General features: G+C 42.9%; 1 protein-coding gene across 12 annotated transcripts in view; it reads right to left on the reverse strand.

The window, feature by feature from the left end:
* phldb1b (pleckstrin homology-like domain, family B, member 1b) overlaps positions 1-22,160 on the reverse strand; it is a 406,573-nt gene that overhangs the window by 160,106 nt on the left and 224,307 nt on the right. For all 12 annotated transcript variants that reach the window (XM_072283994.1, XM_072283992.1, XM_072283991.1 and 9 more), the window contains one exon: positions 5,532-5,654. In XM_072283994.1, coding sequence (XP_072140095.1) covers positions 5,532-5,654 — 123 coding nt within the window. The remainder of the gene's footprint in view (positions 1-5,531; positions 5,655-22,160) is intronic.

Genomic DNA, 22,160 nt, shown 5'->3' on the forward strand with positions numbered 1-22,160 from the left:
GCTGGCACCAGGGCAGGAATGGATTCTCAATATTCCTGGATTTCAGTGCTTTAAAAGGGATAGAGAGGGAGGAAAAAGGGGAGGAGGGGTGGCATTGCTGGTCAGGGATACTATTACAGCTACAGAAAGGGTGGGTAATGTAGCAGGATCCTCTTTTGAGTCAATATGGGTGGAAGTCAGGAACAGGAAGGGAGCAGTTACTCTACTGGGGGTATTCTATAGGCCCCCTGGTAGCAGCAGAGATACAGAGGAGCAGATTGGGAGGCAGATTTTGGAAAGGTGCAAAAATAACAGGGTTGTTATCATGGGTGACTTTAACTTCCCTAATATTGATTGGCACCTGATTAGTTCCAAGGGTTTAGATGGGTCAGAGTTTGTTAAGTGTGTCCAGGATGGATTCCTGCCACAGTATGTGGACAGGCCGACCAGGGGGAATGCCATACTAGATCTAGTACTAGGTAATGAACCAGGTCAGGTCACAGATCTCTCAGTGGGTGAGCATCTGGGAGACAGTGACCACCGCTCCCTGGCCTTTATAATTATCATGGAAAAGGATAGAATCAAAGAGGACAGGAAAATTTTTAATTGGGGAAAGGCAAATTATGAGGCTATAAGGCTAGAACTTGCGGGTGTGAATTGGGATGATGTTTTTGCAGGGAAATGTACTATGGACATGTGGTCGATGTTTAGAGATCTCTTGCGGGATGTAAGGGATAAATTTGTCCCGGTGAGGAAGATAAAGAATGGTAGGGTGAAGGAACCATGGGTGACAAGTGAGGTGGAAAATCTAGTCAGGAGGAAGAAGGCAGCATACATGAGGTTTAGGAAGCAAGGATCAGATGGGTCTATTGAGGAATATAGGGAAGCAAGAAAGGAGCTTAAGAAGGGGCTGAGAAGAGCAAGAAGGGGGCATGAGAAGGCCTTGGCGAGTAGGGTAAAGGAAAACCCCAAGGCATTCTTCAATTATGTGAAGAACAATGATGATAGGAGTGAAGGTAGGACCGATTAGAGATAAAGGTGGGAAGATGTGCCTGGAGGCTGTGGAAGTGAGCGAGGTCCTCAATGAATACTTCTCTTCGGTATTCACCAATGAGAGGGAACTTGATGATGGTGGGGACAATATGAGTGAGGTTGATGTTCTGGAGCCTGCTGATATTAAGGGAGAGTAGGTGTTGGAGTTGTTAAAATACATTAGGACAGATAAGTCCCTGGGGCCTGATGGAATATTCCCCCGGCTGCTCCACGAGGTGAGAGAAGAGATTGCTGAGCCTCTGGCTAGGATCTTTATGTCCTCGTTGTCCACGGGAATGGTACCGGAGGATTGGAGGGAGGCGAATGTTGTTCCCTTGTTCAAAAAAGGTAGTAGGGATAGTCCGGGTAATTATAGACCAGTGAGCCTTACGTCTGTGGTGGGAAAGCTGTTGGAAAAGATTCTTAGAGATAGGATCTATAGGCATTTGGAGAATCATGGTCTGATCAGGGACAGTCCGCATGGCTTTGTGAAGGGCAGATCGTGTCTAACAAGCCTGATAGAGTTCTTTGAGGAGGTGACCAGGCATATAGATGAGGGTAGTGCGGTGGATGTGATCTATATGGATTTTAGTAAGGCATTTGACAAGGTTCCACATGGTAGGCTTATTCAGAAAGTTAGAAGGCATGGGATCCAGGGAAGTTTGGCCAGGTGGATTCAGAATTGGCTTGCCTGCAGAAGGCAGAGGGTGGTGGTGGAGGGAGTACATTCAGATTGGAGGATTGTGACTAGTGGTGTCCCACAAGGATCTGTTCTGGGACCTCTACTTTTCGTGATTTTTATTAACGACCTGGATGTGGGGATAGAAGGGTGGGTTGGCAAGTTTGCAGACGACACAAAGGTTGGTGGTGTTGTAGATAGTGTAGAGGATTGTCAAAGATTGCAGAGAGACATTGATAGGATGCAGAAGTGGGCTGAGAAGTGGCAGATGGAGTTCAACCCGGAGAAGTGTGAGGTGGTACACTTTGGAAGGACAAACTCCAAGGCAGAGTACAAAGTAAATGGCAGGATACTTGGTAGTGTGGAGGAGCAGAGGGATCTTGGGGTACATGTCCACAGATCCCTGAAAGTTGCCTCACAGGTGGATAGGGTAGTTAAGAAAGCTTACGGGGTGTTAGCTTTCACAAGTCGAGGGATAGAGTTTAAGAGTCGCGATGTAATGATGCAGCTCTATAAAACTCTGGTTAGGCCACACTTGAAGTACTGTGTCCAGTTCTGGTCACCTCACTATAGGAAGGGTGTGGAAGCATTGGAAAGGGTACAGAGGAGATTTACCAGGATGCTGCCTGGTTTAGAAAGTATGCATTATGATCAGAGATTAAGGGAGCTAGGGCTTTACTCTTTGGAGAGAAGGAGGATGAGAGGAGACATGATAGATGTATACAAGATAATAAGAGGAATAGATAGAGTGGATAGCCAGCACCTCTTCCCCAGGGCACCACTGCTCAATACAAGAGGACATGGCTTTAAGGTAAGGGGTGGGAAGTTCAAGGGGGATATTAGAGGAAGGTTTTTTACTCAGAAAATGGTTGGTGCGTGGAATGCACTGCCTGAGTCAGTGGTGGAGGCAGATACACTAGTGAAGTTTAAGAGACTACTAGACAGGTATATGGAGGAATCTAAGGTGGGGGCTTATATGGGAGGCAGGGTTTGAGGGTCGGCACAACATTGTGGGCCGAAGGGCCTGTACTGTGCTGTACTATTCTATGTTCTATGATCTTATTGAAACGGATAAAATTCTAAAGGGATTGGACAGGCTAGATGCAGGAAGATTGTTCCCGATGTTGGGGAAGTCCAGAATGAGGGATCACAGTTTGAAGATAAAAGGGAAGCCTTTTAGGACCGAGATGAGGAAAAACTTCTTCACACAGAGAGTGGTGAATCTGTGGAATTCTCCACCACAGGAAACAGTTGAGGCCAGTTCATTGGCTATATTTAAGAGGGAGTTAGATATGGCCCTTGTGGCTAAAGGGATAAGGGGGTATGGAGAGAAGGCAGGTACAGGGTTCTGAGTTGGATGATCAGCCATGATCATACTGAATGGTGGTGCAGACTCGAAGGGCCGAATGGCCTACTCCTGGATCTATTTTCTATGTTTCTATCCCTAGTGTATTTGCCCCTTTCACGCACCTACCACTTTCTGTGTAAAGAGCTTACCTTTGACATTGTCCCCTATACCTTCATCCAAATGCCTTAAAATTATGTCATTTCCACCCTGGGAAAAAGTCTCTAGTGATCCACTCAATCTATGTCTCTTATCATCTTGCGCACCTCTATCAAGTTGCCTCTCATTCTCCTTCGCTCCAAAGAGAAAAGCCCTAGCTCGCACAATCTATCTTCATAAGACATGCCCTCTAACCCAGGCAGCATCCCGATAAATCTCCTGTGTACCCTCTCTGAATCTTCCCATCCTTCCTACAATGAGACAACAAGGACTGAGCACAATATTCCAAGTGTGGTTTAACTGGAGTTTTATGGAGCAGCAACATTACTTTGTGGCTCTTCAACTCAATCCCCCAACTAATGAAGGCCAACACACCAGATACCTTCTAAACCACCCTATCAACTTATGCGGCAACTTTGAGGGATCTATGAACGTGAACCCCAAGATCCCGCTGCTCCTCCACACTGCTAAGAATCCTACCATTTACCCTGTATTCTGCCTTCGAATTTGACCTTTAGAAAGCCCCTGCAGGTGTATATTTTACAATTCAGGAGGTTTTGCACTAAATAGGGTACCAACAAAATTACAACTATATTCTGTTTTAGAAGACAAAAACCAACCTGCTGGTTGAGTTGAATGATAAACTATATCTTTCATATATCCATGCACTAAAATGTGATCCCAATACTGCTTCTCAAGGTGAGACCAGAGTGGATGCTTTGTTTTATCTGTCTCACATCCACATTTCAATTTACCTACTGGAGTTCACTTGCTGATGAACAGGGACAAACTCCCCAGCCTTTTGCGCATCTTCTCTCAAACAAGACCCAAATTTACTGTTGAGTCAGTCCCCTTGGTCAAATTCAAATATTTCACCATAGCACAATGGTTTAACCAGGAGCCCACACATGGGATAGTTTAGCACTAATGAGAAATAAGCATCACAATGCGTCAGTGGTCAAGCAATGGGGTGCCACGGTAGCATAGCCGTTAGCGTGACGCTATTACAGCATAGGGCGTTGGAGCTCGGAGTTCATTCCTGTACATCCTCCCCGTGGAATGCGTGGGCTTACTCCGGGTGCTCCGGTTTCCTCCCACATTCCAAAGACGTACCGGTTAGTAGGTTAATTGGTTATTGTAAATTGTCGTGTGATTAGGTTAGTGTTAAATCAGGATTTGTTGGGGATTGCTGGGCAGCATGACCTGAAGGGCCGGAAGGGGCTACTCCATGCTGTATCTCGAAACAAATAAAAAAATAAATAAATGGAAAAAGCTTCACCATCATTTATTTTTTATCCCCCTGCCCCACTGCCTGCAGTGTATTTTCACTCAATTATATCCAAGCAAGTAAAAGGCTTGATGTCTGTGACGAGCATTAAAAGAGAAACTGTCTCCTGACATTAAATTGCAATACTAAGGAAGTAGATACTGATAACAAAAAAGGACAGAAGATTCCTGGGCCAAACATTACAATTGCACAGAGATCACACCAAGAAAGAAAGACTCATGAGCATTACAGTAAGGAGCAAAAGAAAAAAAAATGACAGATTATTCCAAAAATCATCTTTAGCCCTCGTTTAATAGGATAAAACTGAATAGTTTACTGGAACAATTCAGAGACAAATGTCATAGGGCAGATATAGCACTTAACCCAGCTGGTCAATATGTCAATGTGGGGGTCAAAATTATATTAAGATCTGCCATGATCTTATTAAATACTGCACACATTGAAGGCTTCAAGTAGCCTAATTCATACGTTCATATCCCAGTGTCCAGAGTTCATGAGCCTCCTCCCACCCGATATCACACCCTATCAATAAATCTTCTTCTTATCCCTTACCTCTTTGATTTTTTTCTAGCTTTCCTTCAAAGTAACCACATACAGTATAGGCAGACAATAAATATAAAAACAGAAGATTACTTACTCAAATAGTTATCAGTCAACCAGTTGACTTTTTATTTACTACAATTCTACTGATACCAACATTTTATTGCAAAATTATTCTTTATTTCAGAGTCTGCCTTTTGAACTCTCTACCTCTGGGTTATTAGTGTAGATCTTTGGATAACAACTTCATTAACATAATCTGCATTTCAATTAGTGACAAGTAAGTAGAAACCTTCACACCTCTGTCCTATTTTCACAAGGCCCGGTGCTTATCCACATGTCTAAAGACCAACAATGAACCTGTTGCTGAATTAAACACACAATAAATCATACCAGGCAATGACTTTGCCTAATAATGATACAGAGCCTGATGGGATACTTGACAACTGTCTGGCTGCTAAGGACCTATACACCTCAACGTACAATAGTGCATGGTGAAGACACTATACCTGAAGAACGGCCATAGGTCACTGCAGAGTTTTGGTTCCCGGACATCATGCTCTTCATTTTGTGAGCCTCAGCTGGATGGTTGAAGCGAAAAAATGTCGATTGCCCAAGGCAGAGCATGCACCCTGTAAGGAGAAAGCAAGAGGTGCATTGATTTATCTTCCTTGCAATTTTTCTGAGAACTTTATTAAAATAAAGCAGCAGAAGAAACTAGCCAATTAACTGAGACACCAGCCTTTGTGCATGACAGTCAACGCCGATTAACTGGACTCATTCATCAACCACACTTTCTTTTACTTGTGCACACGGAGAACAGCATGACCCCTGTCACCAGACTGTTCTTAAGTCTGAACAGAGAAATGCTATTTTTACACAAAATTGACAACCAGTTACGGTTATTGACCATTTAGTAAACTATGTATGTTTGAATTCCTTGTTTGCAAGACCAATCACCATTCACAATACAAGTGTTAAAAGTCAATAGAAACTACAAGCTAACAACTGACCATATTTCGAAGTTAGTAAAGTAATTGCCCCTTTAATTGCTTTGTGTGTGCTTCCCAGTAGCCACACATTTTAATTCCACATCCCATTCCCATTCTGATATGTCTATCCACAGCCTCCTCTACTGTAAAGATGAAACCACACTCAGGTTGGAGGAACAACACCTTGTATTCCGTCTGGGTAGCCTCCAACCTGATGGCATAAACATTGACTTCTCAAACTTCCACTAATGCCCCTCCTGCCCCTCGTACCCCATCCGTTATTTATTTATATACACACGTTCTTTTTCTCTCTCTTTTTTCTCCCTCTGTCCCTCTCACTATACCCCTTGCCCATCCTCTGGGTTTTCCCCCCACTCCCCCTTTTCCTTCTCCCTGGGCCTCCTGTCCCATGATCCTCTCATATCCCTTTTGCCTATCACCTGTCCAACTCCTGGCTCCATCCCTCCCCCTCCTGTCTTCTCCTGTCATTTTGGATCTCCCCCTCCCCCTCCCACTTTCAAATCTCTTACTAGCTCTTCTTTCAGTTAGTCCTGATGAAGGGTCTCGGCCCGAAACATCAACTGTACCTCTTCCTAGAGATGCTGCCTGGCCTGCTGCGTTCACCAACAACTTTGATGTGTGTTGCTTGAATTGCCAGCATCTGCAGAATTCCTCGTGTTTGTGTGTGTTTCGCAGTTTTCTATTACATTCTTTTCCCCAGTAAGCAAGATGGCTTCAGTAATACAAAGGGAAATTATGGTCTTCAAAGCCCATTCTTGCCTATGTTGTCTATCTGGATACTATATTAACCTTTGTCTTACCATAAATTCCATAAGACAGGTCAAAGGTTTTTACAGCACACTAGCAAAACCAACATATCGAAATGATTATGCATCATAAATAAACAAGTAACTCCAGCACACTGCTCCCTGTTTAACTATGATATAGACCTTTGCTTACTGGGGATTATTGTAGGGACTGATATGTATATATCGTAAAAATTGTGGAGACTGAACTATGTTTATTAAGGAATATCATGTGCTAATTAGGGAATATAAGGAATGGCATTTGTTTACTGGGGAGTATCATAGGTATAGATCCACGTTTTCTGGACAATATCATAGTGGGAAGTTTGTGTTTAGTTGGAGATGTTAAAGGGGCAGGCCTGTGTTTATTGGGAGATATTAAATGGGCAGGTCTGTGTTTATGAGGAATATCACAGTTGTGTGTTTATTTTAACAATGACAACATCAGATGGTTCACATTTTGAAATCAATTGAACTCACTTCTAAAGAGCTACATTTCACAGATCAGACTTTAGATGAGGATAAGTAACTTGCAGCAGAAATGGGGTGGGTAAAAAAAAGAAAAAGAAAAAAAAGAAATGCTTAGCTATTGTTCTTCCCAGGCCCCTAGATGTTTAGTTACACTAGTGGAGCACATCTCCAGAGATGTGAACATTCACACTGTTTTTCATAGAGTTATAGCACAGAAATAGGCCCTTTGGCCCATCTACTCCATGCCAAATGATTATCCTGTCCCATTGACCTGCACCTGGACCATAACCCCTTCCACGTCTCTCCCATCCATGTATCTATCCAACATCCCTTAACATATGAGGAGTGTTTGATGGCTCTGGGCCTCTACTCGCTGGAGTTTAGAAGAATGGGGGGGGTAGAATCTCATTGAAACCTATCAAATACTGAAAGTCTTAGAAACAGTGGAAATGGAGTGGATATTTCCTGTGGTGGGGGAGTCTCAAACCAGAGGACTCAACCCCAGAATAGAAGCGCGTCCTTATAGAACAGGGATGAAGAGGAAATCCTTTAGCCAGTGGGTGGAATTCATTGCCATAGGCAACTGTGGAGAACAAGTCATTGGGAATATTTAAAATGGAGGTTGATAAGTTCTTGATTAGTCAGGGTGTCAAAGATTACAGGGAGAAGGCAAGAGAATGGGGTTGAGAGGGATAATAAATCAGCCGTGATTGAATGGCAGAGAAGACTCGATGGGCCAAGTGGACTCATGTCTTTTGGTCTAAATGTTGAAATCAAACCCACATCCACCACTTCTGCTGGTAACTGTTTCCACACTCTTTCCACCCTCTGAATGAAGTCAAAATTTATATTCCTATTGAGTGCGCACAATCAACATCAGAAGAGCTTTTGAAAGGAGTGCCAGATGTGATTCAAAATAATGAATAAAAATGTCTCAGTGTTTTATTACAACACTCAGGAATGTACACAATTAAATTAAACACTTTATAGTGACATTAATTTTTTACACAGTTTGAAGAGCTGGTTACAATTCCATCATTCTGAAAATATCACTCCAGCTCCATATTAAACTTGAACACCAGTCTTCACACTTGAGCAACCTCTCTCTCTCTCCACACACAAGAGTTTCTTGATCACTGTTATAAGACTATTAAATAGTTCTCGAGTATGATAAGTTGGACTCTTGGCCTCACAATCCACCTTGTTATGATTTGCATCCTATTATATATCTATCCTCTGTAGCTGTTGACGCCGCGCCCCAGCGGCCTCAATGACTACAGACCGGTGGCATTGACCTCCCACATCATGAAGACCCTGGACAGACTTGTTCTGGAGCTGCTCCGGCCTATGGTCAGGCCACACTTAGATCCCCTCCAGTTCGCCTACCAGCCACGACTAGGAGTTGAGGATGCCATTGTCTACCTGCTGAACCGTGTCTACGCCCACCTGGACAAGCCAGTGAGCACTGTGAGGGTCATGTTTTTTGACTTCTCCAGTGCGTTCAACACCATCCACCCTGCTCTGTTGGGGAAGAAGTTGACAGCGATGCAGGTGGATGCTTCCCTGGTGTCATGGATTCTTGATTACCTGACTGGCAGACCACAGTACGTGTGCTTGCAACACTATGTGTCCGACGGAGTGATCAGCAGCACTGGGGCTCCACAGGGGACTGTCTTGTCTCCCTTTCTCTTCACCATTTACACCTCGGACTTCAACTACTGCACAGAGTCTTGTCATCTTCAGAAGTTTTCGGATGACTCTGCCATAGTTGGATGCATCAGCAAGGGAGATGAGGCTGAGTACAGGGCTATGGTAGGAAACTTTGTCACATGGTGTGAGCAGAATTGTCTGCAGCTTAATGTGAAAAAGACTAAGGAGCTGGTGGTAGACCTGAGGAGAGCTAAGGTACCGGTGACCCCTGTTTCCATCCAGGGGGTCAGTGTGAACATGGTGGAGGATTACAAATACCTGGGGATACGAATTGACAATAAACTGGACTGGTCAAAGAACACTGAGGCTGTCTACAAGAAGGGTCAGAGCCGTCTCTATTTCCTGAGGAGACTGAGGTCCTTTAACATCTGCCAGACGATGCTGAGGATGTTCTACGGGTCTGTGGTGGCCACTGCTATCATGTTTGCTGTTGTGTGCTGGGGCAGCAGGCTGAGAGTAGCAGACACCAACAGAATCAACAAACTCATTCGTAAGGCCAGTGATGTTGTGGGGATGGAACTGGACTCTCTCATGGTGGTGTCTGAAAAGAAGATGCTGTCCAAGTTGCGTGCCATCTTGGACAATGTCTCCCATCCACTACATAATGTACTGGGTGGGCACAGGAGTACATTCAGCCAGAGACTCATTCCACCAAGATGCAGTACAGGGCGTCATAGGAAATCATTCCTGCCTGTGGCCATCAAACTTTACAACTCCTCCCTTGGAGGGTCAGACACCCTGAGCCAATAGGCTGGTCCTGGACTTATTTCATAATTTACTGGCATAATTTACATATTACTATTTAACTATTTATGGTTCTATTACTATTAATTATTTATGGTGCAACTGTAACGAAAACCAATTTCCCCCGGGATCAATAAAGTATGACTATGACTATGACTATGTTACGAGGCATTGATAAAGTGGACATCTCCTGCACTGCTGAGGTAGCATCAATGTTGGGGCACACGGCTGATTGATTTTAGAAATGTTTGGAGAAAAGCAAGAGAAGATTAAGGAGTTAAAAATGCAGCCTTATGCAATTGAATGATGTGAATTTGTTACATTATACTTTCAGATTGGGAAACATCAATATTGCAAATATCCAGACTGATAAAGGGGTTAGCCATGTTATGATGGCAGATGGAATCTTGATATGCACAAAACAGTTGCTACATTGTATGACAACAGTCATTATATTTCATATTTTCTGAGTAATCTTATCCATTTAGCTCTTTAGAGGTTCTTTGGACCCTCCAACCTCAGAAGCCTAGGTTTTATTGCATATCTCACTTTCCATTTTTAATTCAATGTTTTCCTCATGTTTTTCAAACTGCAAGCATATCAGAAACAAGTTCACATCCAGACACGTTCATATTTGTGGTTGTTATGGCCTTGGCCAGAAGTTAGAGGGGGTGGTGGACATGGGGGAGACAAAAGGAAGAGGTCTGAAGATCAAAGTCTTCGCCATTTGTATAAGTGCAAGGCAGTTTAAAGCTGTAGCAAACCAAAGATTACTAACAGTTCTGCTCCCGTGCAAAAATCAGACAAAACTTTTCCATTTATGTGAATGTTATAGTTGGGTTTAACAGTCCTGTTACAACGACCAGTTGCCAACGTAACAGATCAAAGCTGGAAGATTTGCTAAAAAAAGCTAACCTCATTTTTGTCTAATGTTCGGCACCTTGTCCAGACAAATCTTGCTGGGGTGTACATTCCTTCTCAGAAACAAATTACAAAGGAGAATTGACAGTTTCATAACATTTTCCATAACCTCAAGCAGTCTTAAAAGACTACAGCAATCAATTTACCTCAAAAGCACTTGAAGAATCTCAAAACCCTGAAAGCTGCTACAGAAATGCAAGCTTTTCTATCTTTCACAGCTGTCCCGCAGTCTTCTAATGCCTTCGCATCTTATTCAAGGTTAATTATGGTTTTCAATGCCAAGTTTTTTAATTCAGTACTGTAAATACTTTGAAAAAACAAATCTGGCTTGCATTTCTTGATATGTTGAAGTGATTCAGAGTGTTTAGAAGTCCAGCATGAGACAGAACCTTGCAGTGTGCCTCAGCTGCTGGGCTAAAGCAGAAGCCACAAGATTAAACAAACTGAAATTCTCCTGGCTGGCTTCCTATCCTCCACCATCCAGACAGCTACTGAACCAAACCATTGCTTCCCTTGTGCTCTCCCAAGCCAAGCTCTGCTCACTCACTTATGATGCTCCACGTATCTGGAATAACGTTCCAGAAGATCTGAAGTCTGCCTCATCTTCAAGCTCTTTTAAATTGAGGCTTAAAACTTTTCTTTTCAATGTTACTTTTAATTAGAATCTCCTGCACTGTAACTCCTATTTATCACATCTATTTTTGTGTGATTTTACTCTCTTGTATATTGTCTGAAATTTGATGTTTGATTTTTATATCTTGTTCTACACAAAGCACTTAGAACTGCCTTGTGTTTGAAAAGTGCTATACAAATAAACTTGCTTGCTTGGTGTTTGCAGAGCTCTTTGTTCCAGTTCCCTCTAAATGCCTAAATTTAAAGACCATAAGACAGAGAAGCAGAATTAAGCCATTTGGCCCAACGAGACTGCTTTGCCATTCGACCATGGCTGAATTATTTTCTCTCTCAACCCCATTCTCCAGCCTTTTTGCTGTAAACTTTGACACGCTGACTAATCAAGGACCTATAAACCTCTGCTTTAAATATACCCAATGATTTGGTCTCCACAGCTGTCTGTGGCAATCAGTTCCAGAGTCATAAAGCCATAAAGCACAGAAACAGGGCCTTCAGCCCAACTCATCCATGTCAACCGATATGCTAGTCTCACTTGACATCTAGCCCACATCCTTCTTTTTTCCTATACATATACCTGTCCAAAATGTTTCAAAAAATATTATTGTACCTGACTCAACCATCTCTTCAAGCAACTCACCCCCTACTCACAACAACAGCATTGCTTATAAATTTCTCCCATTCATTCCTCTAGACACTCATCCACTCTCCATGACCCACAGTTGACAGATGAGTTGTCAGCTCACCCAGCTGTCATCCTACATGATCCTTTCATTAAACTGAAGGTGCAGAGACAGGTTCCGATTCAGATACATCTATTTATCATGTGCACATTGAAACATACCGTGAAATTGTCCTGTAATTATGTTAGAGTTAATGGGGTTTGTCACGGGTAGCTGAGGTGGTGCGGTTCAAAGGGCCCAAAGGGCTTACTCCGCGCTGTAAGCTTAAATTTTTAAAAATGCATCTTTTGCATTAACAACCTAAGAATGTGCTGGGGGCAGCCAACAAGTGTTGCCACACATTCTGGCACCAAAATAGCATGCCCACAATTACCATGAACAAACTCATTAAATTTGTCCTCTGCTCCTCTGGTCTTTCTCTGCCTTAAAATCACCACATTCATGCAAGTAACTGTTGTGGCTGTCTGTACAAGGCCAAACTGCACTGAAGGTATGCAAAAGTGCCTTAGAGCTCTGTACCTACCAGCAACTGATCAAAATCTTGGTTCATCTTTTGAGCAATTTTTTTAAAAATATCACTTCGCAATTCAAAATAAATTGAAGTGCCATCAAGATAAATATCAGATTTGTCTGACAAGGTTTGAAATAACCTGGCCCTGAATGATTAGCTAGTGTTGTTAACTTATTCCAGAGGTGACTGTGACCTGATAAACACCAGACGGTAATGAATAAAACATTTAACACTCTACACAAACAGTCTGCGTAGGACTGGTGTCTCCCCTGCTAATCTATGTTTACAATGGACCAGAAGTTGTATTACCACTAGCTACCGAAATCATAGTCATACAACACAGAAATAGACTCTTCATCCCACCATATCAAGTACCTATCTATACTTTTCCCAATCACCTGCCCAGGGGTTTTTATGATAAATTATCTATATTTGAGGGGGGGAGAGATTACAGTAACCTGACTGAAATGGCTGAGGTAAAGAGATACTTCCCTTACTTTCCACCACTCATTGCCATTTCCTTGGAGAGGTGTCAGCTGATTTAAATTGACACCAAACCGCAATTCTGAATTATACTGAATCGTGACAGTGGTGTGACTTTAGTTTAACAGGGTCACAAGGAGGAAATCACTTTAAATTGAATCATACATATACATTGAGTACAGAGGTAGAACGTCCCAGTGCCTGCTCTTTGTTGATACTGAGATGATCGTCCATTGACGTGATTAATTTTTAACTAATTTCTTCCTGATGGCAGCAGCGGGAAGAGAACATGGCCTGGGTGGTGGGCATCCTTGATACTGGATGCTGCTTTTCCATGACATCACTCCATGTAGATGTGCTCAATGGTGGGGAGGGCTTTGCCTGTGATGGACTGGGCTGTATCCACTACATTTTGTAGGCTTTTCCACTTCTGGTCATTGGTGTTTCCATACCAGGCCGTGATGCAACCAGTCAATATGCTCTCCACCACACATCAATAGAAGTTCTAGATGGTATGCCAAATCTTTACAAATTTCTAAGAAAGTACAGGCGATGCTGTGCTTTTTTAGCAATGGCACAAGTCAGATCCTCTGAAATGATAACACCGAGGAATTTGAAGTTGCTGAATCCCCAGTGAGGACTGGCTCGTGGACCTCCAGTTTCCTCCTCCTGAAGTCAATAATCAGCTCCTTGGTCTTGCTGACATTGAGTGAGAGGTTGTTGTTGTGGTACCAGTCAGACAGATTTTCAATCTCCCTCCTGTATGCTGATTCGTCACCACCAGCCACATAACCCTGCTACCTGCTACCACTTCCATTGGACACTGCTACTGTACTTCTTCTTTTAAGCTACTGATGTACTTCGTATTCATTCTTGAAGTTGCCATCACAGATGATCTGAAAATTATCACCCATCAGTCACTGCTATTGAGAAAGTGGCAATGTGATGTGCGTGTGTGTGTGTGTGTGTATATATACGATGACAGTGCTAGTGAGCTCACTTTTTTTTAACCCTTCCAGTCACTTGTGTGTCCGTTTTATTACCATTGGCCTGCAAAGCTGAGCCTTCCAAGACCTTAATCCAAAGAACAGCTGATTAATGTCCTAAAATTGACTGAGGTGGGTGAATTCTGAGAAGAAGTGTTGGTACCTGCCCATACCTCCCTCTGGTGCCTCTCCTCCTCCCCCTTCTCCTATGGTCCACTCTCCTCTCCTATCAGATTCCTTCTTTTATAGCCCTTTACTTCCACCAATCACCTCTCAGCTTCTTATTTCATCCTGCCTCCTCCAGCCACTCACCTGGTTTCACTTATCACCTGCCAGCTTGTTCTCCTGCCTGTCTACCCACCTTTTTATTCTGGCTTCTTCCCCATTCCTTTCCAGTCCGGGTGAAGGGTCTCGACCTGGAATGGCCCGGTTTATTCCCCTGCATAGATGCTGCCTGACCTGCTGAGTTCCTCCAGCATTTTAGTCATAGCCATAGTCATAGTCGTACTTTATTAATCCCGGGGGAAATTGGTTTTTGTTACTGTTGCACCATAAATAATTAAATAGTAATATGTAAATTATGCCAGGATACAAGTCCAGGACCAGCCTATTGGCTCAGGGTGTCTGACCCTCCAAGGGAGGAGTTGTAAAGTTTGATGGCCACAGGCAGGAATGACTTCCTATGACGCTCAATGTTGCATCTCGGTGGAATGAGTCTCTGGCTGAATGTACTCCTGTGCCCACCCAGTACATTATGTAGTGGATGGGAGACATTGTCCAAGATGGCATGCAGCTTGGACAGCATCCTCTTTTCAGACACCACTGTCAGAGAGTCCAGTTCCATCCCCACAACATCACTGGCCTTACGAATAAGTTTGTTGATTCTGTTGGTGTCTGCTACCCTCAGCCTGCTGCCCCAGCACACAACAGCAAACATGATAGCACTGGCCACCACAGACTCGTAGAACATCCTCAGCATCGTCCAGCTGTGTCCAGCATCCTCAGCATTTTGTGTGTGTTGCTCTGCATTCCCAAAAGCTGCAGAATGTTTTGTGTCTATGTAGGTGCAGATGTTGTCATGCACCTGATCTGATGTTCTTTTGGGTGCTGGTGGTCACGCATTTGGGAGGAAGTTGATTCAATTCCCTAGAGGGCAAGTGCAGTCATAAGGAAGAACTTCAAAATTGCCACATTAGAAGGTGCCACCAGATTTCTTATAGAAGCACTCTCAAGAAAAAGTCTTGGTTCAATTTGAAGAACTGTATTGACCATGCTGATCTCAGTCAAGATGAGAATTCGGCTTCAAATGGCCTCAGGGTACCTGTGTGAATGCAAGGCGTGGTGTTCCACTCAGATGAGAGATCAGGATCAAAGTAAATCTCACAGAAGTGAAGATAAAGTTAAAAGTGGAATGAAAATTTACTTTTGTGACCACCACAAATTTTGCTATTATCCAATAAATTTTGTCTTAAACACAATTGGGTCCATGGCAGTCAGTCCTGTTCAGATTTTGATTCATTTATTTTTCACATGTACAGCAAATTGAATTATGTTCCACAAATTAGCAAATAAAATTGCAAATGCTGGAATCTCAAAAACTGAAATACTGGAAGAACTCAGCCTGTCAAGCAGCACCTGTGGAAGGGATGTCGGTGACACTTCTTCAGAACTGGTGGGAGTGGAGCGGTGGGGAAAGGGGGAGAGCAGAGGATTTGCCAGTTCTCAGGCCAGAGCTGGGAGAGGTGTGAGGTATTAAAAAGAGCCTATGTAGGTTCAAACAGATTCGATGATAAGGGGTATTGATTCATAAAGCTATGTCATATGGAAACAGTCTCTTCAGCCTAACTCAAACCATGTCAACCAAGTTGTCTATCCAAGCTTGTTCCATTTCCCTGTGGCCCATGGACCATATCCCTCTAAACTTTGCGTAATGACTGTTAGCCAGTTTGTCCTAAGTAATGGGTGAGAAGGGACATCAGCATTGATAATGGGAAACAATTCTGGAGAAACGAAAGATTGTAGACGCTAGAATCTGGAGCAACATACAAGGTGCTACACAAAGTCAGTGAGGCAATCTGTATCCAGGGAGAGAAATGGACAGTTGGCTTTTCAGGTCAAGACCTTTCATCTAGACAAGGTCAGCCCAGTTTCACACACCAAGACTGAAAGTGCACTGTGGCAGCACACATTAACACTGGAACAGATATCCTGGTGCACACAGTTAGCTCTGGAACGGTCTCTCCTGATGCACCAAGACAGGAACAGTCTGTCCTGTTGTACGCAGCAACAAAGATGACTGTTGCACACAGTCAGCTCTTGGGCAGCCTTTAATGACGAACAATCTCTATCAGATTAATCAACTGTACCCTGATGAACTAAGAAAGAGGAAATTGAAAACAGGCTGGAACATACAGACATAAATATTCTCTCTTTGATTGCCAGTCACAAGTTGGTGACAGATTTTGCAACATTTCCATCTTTGCCTTTGTGAGTTAGACAAGCAGTGTCACGGCACACTGATTAATCACACATTAATTCACACATTAATTGACTCATCAATCATACCCAGTAGCTGCAAATACACTGGGGAAAGGACTTGTCTCAGCGCTGAAAATGACTTATCCCCACTCAGTTCACCCTTATCCACGGTTAAAGTTAAAAGCTTTATTTTAGTTTAATTCTCAGGAGCAAGATCGGCATTTAGAACATGCTTTGTTGTCCTGAGGTCTTTTTTTTCCCTGAACCCTGTTAGTGTTAAAGCAACTTGTTGGTTTATTCAGCACTCCAAACAATAATTAAGAATTATCCATATTGGTCTGGTAAGAGAATCAGAAATAAACCCAGTTTGATTGAGGAAAACGGCTTACCTGTCCTTAAAAGGATATCGCTGAACCAGTTGCGCTTTTAGTAACCACCTGACATCTGCTTTAAATCTTTAGATTATATCTTTCAACCCAAGTTCAAACTCTCAATTTGCCATGGTAGGATTTGAACTCAGAGACACAAAAGATTGCAGATGCTGCAATCTGGAGCAACAGACAAAATGCTGGAGGAACTCGGCAGGTAGGACAGCGTCTGTGGAAGGAAACCAATGGTCAACGTATTGGGTTAAGACCATTCGTCAGCACTCAGGTTCTTGAGACCAGTTCCTCCAGCTATTTTCCTAATGACCTAAAGCACAGAACAGAATCAAGCCCAGAGGTGTCCATCATGCTCTAGCTCGAACAAGGAGTGCATATCCAGCCCATGCCTGTGACAGATGTGAAGTCAGAACTTCAAAGTCAGTCTCAAAAGTTGAAATGGGCAATGAGGAACCATGGATATAACAATAGGAAATACAGGAAAAATAAATGTCCTTATCCAGAGAGTGCCTGAAATCTGGGGCTCACTACTACAAGGAGCATTTGAGGCAAAAACCAAGGAGGTTGAAAATGAAAGTTAGATGATCACATGGATGAAAGGATTTGCTTGTGCAGTTGAGTGAAGGAGCTTGGGAGGATGTGCTGGAGAATAAACAGAACTGTTGGCCTGAACGACCCATTCTCATGCAGTAAACATTCCTTTCTGTCTGTCTGTAAACCGGCTTTGCATTGACTGCTAGAGATAATAAATTACAAATGGTGTGCCTGGCCTGAATGACAATGAAGGCTACTGCTAACTCCCTCACTTTTTACTCTCTGACTTTACAGATAAATCTTTGCTGGGATTGACTGCTCCGTAACAATAGATTGAATGGAGGGGTGGGGAGGTTGGTGGTAGTTCCAGTCTCCAGCAACCACCAAACTGTGAAGCTGGCAAATTAGTCAACTCCATCTTGGGTACTAGCCTCTGTGGTATCCAAGACATTTCCAAGGAGCGGTGCCTCAGAAAGGCGGCGTCCATTATTAAGGATCCCCATCACCCAGGACGTGGCCTCTTCTCATTGCTACCATCAGGAAGAGGGTACAGAAGCCTGAAAGCACACACTGAGCAATTCAGGAACAGCTTCTACCCTTCTGCCACTTGATTTCTGAATGGACAAAGAGCCCATGAACACTACCTCATTACTTTTTGTATGTATTTCTGTTTTTCACTATGTTTAATCTAACTATTTAATATACATGTATATACTTACTTATTGATTAACTTACTTATTTTTTCTTTCTATATTATCATGTATTAAAATGTACTGCTGCCGTAAAGTTAACGAATTTCACGACACATGCCGGTGATATTAAACCTGATTCTGATTCTGATTCGGTATTTATTTAGTGATAAAGTGTGGAATAGACCCTTCCGACCCTTTGAGCCATGTTGTCCCAGCAACCCCACAACCCTAATCCAATCACAGGACAATTTACAATGACCAATTAAACTACCCGGTACATCTTTGGACTGTGGGAGGAAACCTGAGCACCTGGGGAAAACCCATGCATTCCACAGGGAGGTCGTATAGAGACACCTCACAGAACTGTGTCAGAATTGAATTCTGAACTCTGGAAAGCCCCGAACTGTAATTGCATCATGCTAACCGCTACGCCACCGGGGAACCCTGAGACTGTCACCAAAGATCCTGGCAAATTTCTATAGACATACCGTGGAGCGCATTCTGCATCACCGTCTGGTATGCAGGCGTCAATGTATACAGGGGGTTGTAAACTTAGCCAGCTCCATCACAGGCACCAGCCTCCCCATCAACAGGGACATCCTCGAAAGGGGGCATCCATCACAAAGGTCCCTCACCATCCAAGACATGCCCTCTTCTCATTACCGCCATCAACGAGGAGGGACAGGACCCATACTCAATGGCTTAGGAACAGCTTCTTTTCCTCTGAACCCATGAACAGTACCTCACTATTTTACTTATTTTTTGCATTTTTAAAAATATACTCTTATTGTAACTTATAGTAATTTTATGTATTCCACTGTACTACCGCTGCAAAACAACAAATTTTACAGCAGACAGTATGTCAGTGATAATAAAGCTGATTCTGATTGCGATGGTCATGACCAGGTTCCCTTGTCCCCTTGTCCACTAGTGACTGTAAACCACACACATAACTGTTGGAAGTAGTCATTAAGTTAAATCAAGGACTGTGCTGGAGTCTATCCTGACTGAGAAATGCAGCTGTGCAGCACACACCGCTTCAATGACCAGGGGCTGCCAACTTCACATCAGTGAAGTAATTATACAGTACATCCATAAATAGTTTATTTTCACATGAAGCTGAGATCTGTCCAACATATACTTTTGTGTTGTGGGAGCTAATTTAAACATTTCATCTAAAATCCCAGTAATCCATATATTTACCAGCATCACATCTGCCTTGATGTCTTCAAAATTTTCTCTTAGTGTTTTTAGTTTCTCTCAGCATCTCAGGCAGCATCTATGAAAATGAATAGATAGTCGATGTTTCGTGCTGAGATTCTTCATCGGGACTGACTCCTCATGCGCTCTGATTCTTCCTGAGAAGACCCCACAAAGAAATTGCCCACCTCAGCTCATCTTCTGTTGCCCCTCATCTGGGCTTTTGTTACCTCCTGCCTCAGCAGTCCTTTTTTCAAGTCTCCAAGACCATCCACCCAGCCAAGACACAGGCACTCACTGACTCGCATCCAGCCCTCCTTCCTGCACCTGTTGACTTGGAACAGTTGCTGGCTTCAGCGTTGTCAAAAGTCCTTCTTGGCCTCACTATCCCTATCTCTGTTATCTCCACCAGCCCAAAAAGATGCTTGCCACTTTCCCAATCTGCCCCTTGCCTATTCCTGCCATTTTATGACATCACTGGAGGCCCTGCTTTCATTTTACCAGGCTTTAACTTCTCTAAGGATCATCACCTCATCACTTGGTGAGTTCCTGAGATCGTGACAATGTAGCCATCTGGCGCTTAGCTCCTGGTAGGGTCACAAATGGTGGTAAGATCAAAGGGGAGGTTCCAGACAGAGCAATCCAACCAAGACCTCAGCGGTGGAGCTGGTGGAGGATGACGACACATCCCAACGGCAGTGAAGGTGGAAGAAGGCCGCAGCAATGGAGCGTCCCCAGTCTTCTTGAACTCCATACCACTAGACCCCGATCCCAATCTGTCCTGAATTATGCTGGGGACTCCACTTAGCGCATTAGTAGATGTTATTTTTCTACATAGAAACCATAAGGACTGCCTCTCAAGCCTGAATCAGCCATCAACACCTGCTCCCTGGCCAATATTAGCTCTCTATCTAATGATGCTTCCATTTTAAAACTACCATCCTTGATTTCAGATCCTTCCAGGATCTTGTCCTTTCCCAAATCTGGAAGCTCTTCTAATCCCAGAAAGTATTCCTCCAAGATATCTACTCTCGTCCGATACTTGGCCCTATGTATCACAATTTTTAATCAACCAACTTTGGAGTTATTTATTAGCTACTCAGTCTTAAATTCTTAACTGCCTCATGTGACTCCTTGTGGATGCTTCTTAAAGCCTATCTACTCATTCTAATCCTTCTTAAATTTGACATGGAGACAATTTGGATGCATTTTGGGCGATTTTACGTTATTACATACACTGTAAAAATGCAAGGTGTCGTTTCTGGCAACAGTCAAAAGCTAACTCTGTCTCACCACAGTCCCACTGAGTGCATCCAGAATTTTATGTTTTAATTTCAGGTTTCAACGTCTACAGTAGTTTATTTTTGACGTAGGGTGATAGTTAGTTGTGGCTTTTCCTTTTGATGGATTTGGACCATGTTTTTTTAGGTCTGAAGCATACTAACCTTTCAATGGTCCGATCCACTGTGTTGAAGAAAGAATCTTAGTTTATGAATGAACTGAAACAGCAATTGACAATTGAACAATGTCATCCAGGCAAGTTGTAAAGCTAGTCATCTTAAAACATTTGTCGCCACATTACAAGAGGAGAAAGGAATTTTGTATGTACCAGCCTAGAACCTATCAATCTGTAGCACTGTCGTCTGACGGGGAGTGTGTGTGTTCTGGTAAATGAAGAGGTAATAATTTAGCCTGGGACGTTTTAGACATTTTCAAACTGACTCAGCTGAAGCATGACCTTATAATTCAATCAAAATAGACGTGGTATCTTGTAAAGTGTGACCCCCATAATGTAAGTGATCTGTTGGCTGACCAACAAGAAACATACAGAGTGTATAGTCTAGGGGTACTTAATTAGTAAGGGTGTCTAAGGTTATGGGGTAAAGGCAGGAGAATGGGATCAAGAGGGAAAATAAATCATCCATAATGGAATGGCAGAGAGGACTAGATGGGCCGAATGGTGTGATTCTGCTCCTATGTTTTATGGAGATCAAAAGCAGATGATGTTGAACCTGATACCTACATGTTCAAAAATAAATTGAATGTGGAACTGAACTTATACTTCATTTTGGGTCAAAATCTCTCCTGCCCCAATCCATTCATGATCTACTTAAGACTCCACGGACTCCTTGCTTAATGGTATTAGTTCATGGCAGAAAAAAGGTTGGGAACTTCAAGTGAAAGGGCCACTATCTCTTAACAGGTCAATATGTCAGGGGTATGGGACTAAAATAGTTGACAGAGGGAGAAGAGGAGAAGTCATTTGAACCTGAAGGTGATAGGAAACCAGATTGTTCTACCCAAAAATGTGTAGATGCACAAACCTCCATCACATTTGAACAGTATTTGGATGAATCCTACAAGGATAATAATCTGCCAGGTTTAGGGCAAATGTAACAAATGTGTTGTAAATTTTCAATGCTTTAAAATATATTTTAATGCATCAAGTCCATTTCACTTATCAACCCTGTGTTCACTGATGTACAATGATTCTTGGTCCAGCAACCTAGAACTTAAAACAAACTTCCATTTCCTGCTTATATCCTTCCAAGGCTACCCTCCTTCCAGGATACATTCTTCCACAGCCCTCCAACTTTCTGAAAGCTCTACACCGCTCCAACTCTTGCACTCTTCACTCCAACTTTGATGGTCATGCCATCTGTCTCCAGAAATACCTTGAATTCTCCAACTCTTTTATGATGCCCTTTAAAACCCACGTTTCAGACCAGACTCATGGTGTGCATGTATTTAGTTGTAATCCTCTTTCCGGTTCTTTGGGATATTTCACTATGTTGAGACACAGTCTTCAAGTAAAGCAATTATTCAGCCTATTGAATAACTTTATGGTTTATTAATATTCAGAATGAAATACTAGGTTTAAGCATAAGACCTCCTACAATGGATATTCTAACTT

Source organism: Mobula birostris, chromosome 20 (genome assembly GCF_030028105.1).
Source record: "Mobula birostris isolate sMobBir1 chromosome 20, sMobBir1.hap1, whole genome shotgun sequence".
NCBI classification, from domain to species: Eukaryota; Metazoa; Chordata; class Chondrichthyes; order Myliobatiformes; family Myliobatidae; genus Mobula; species Mobula birostris.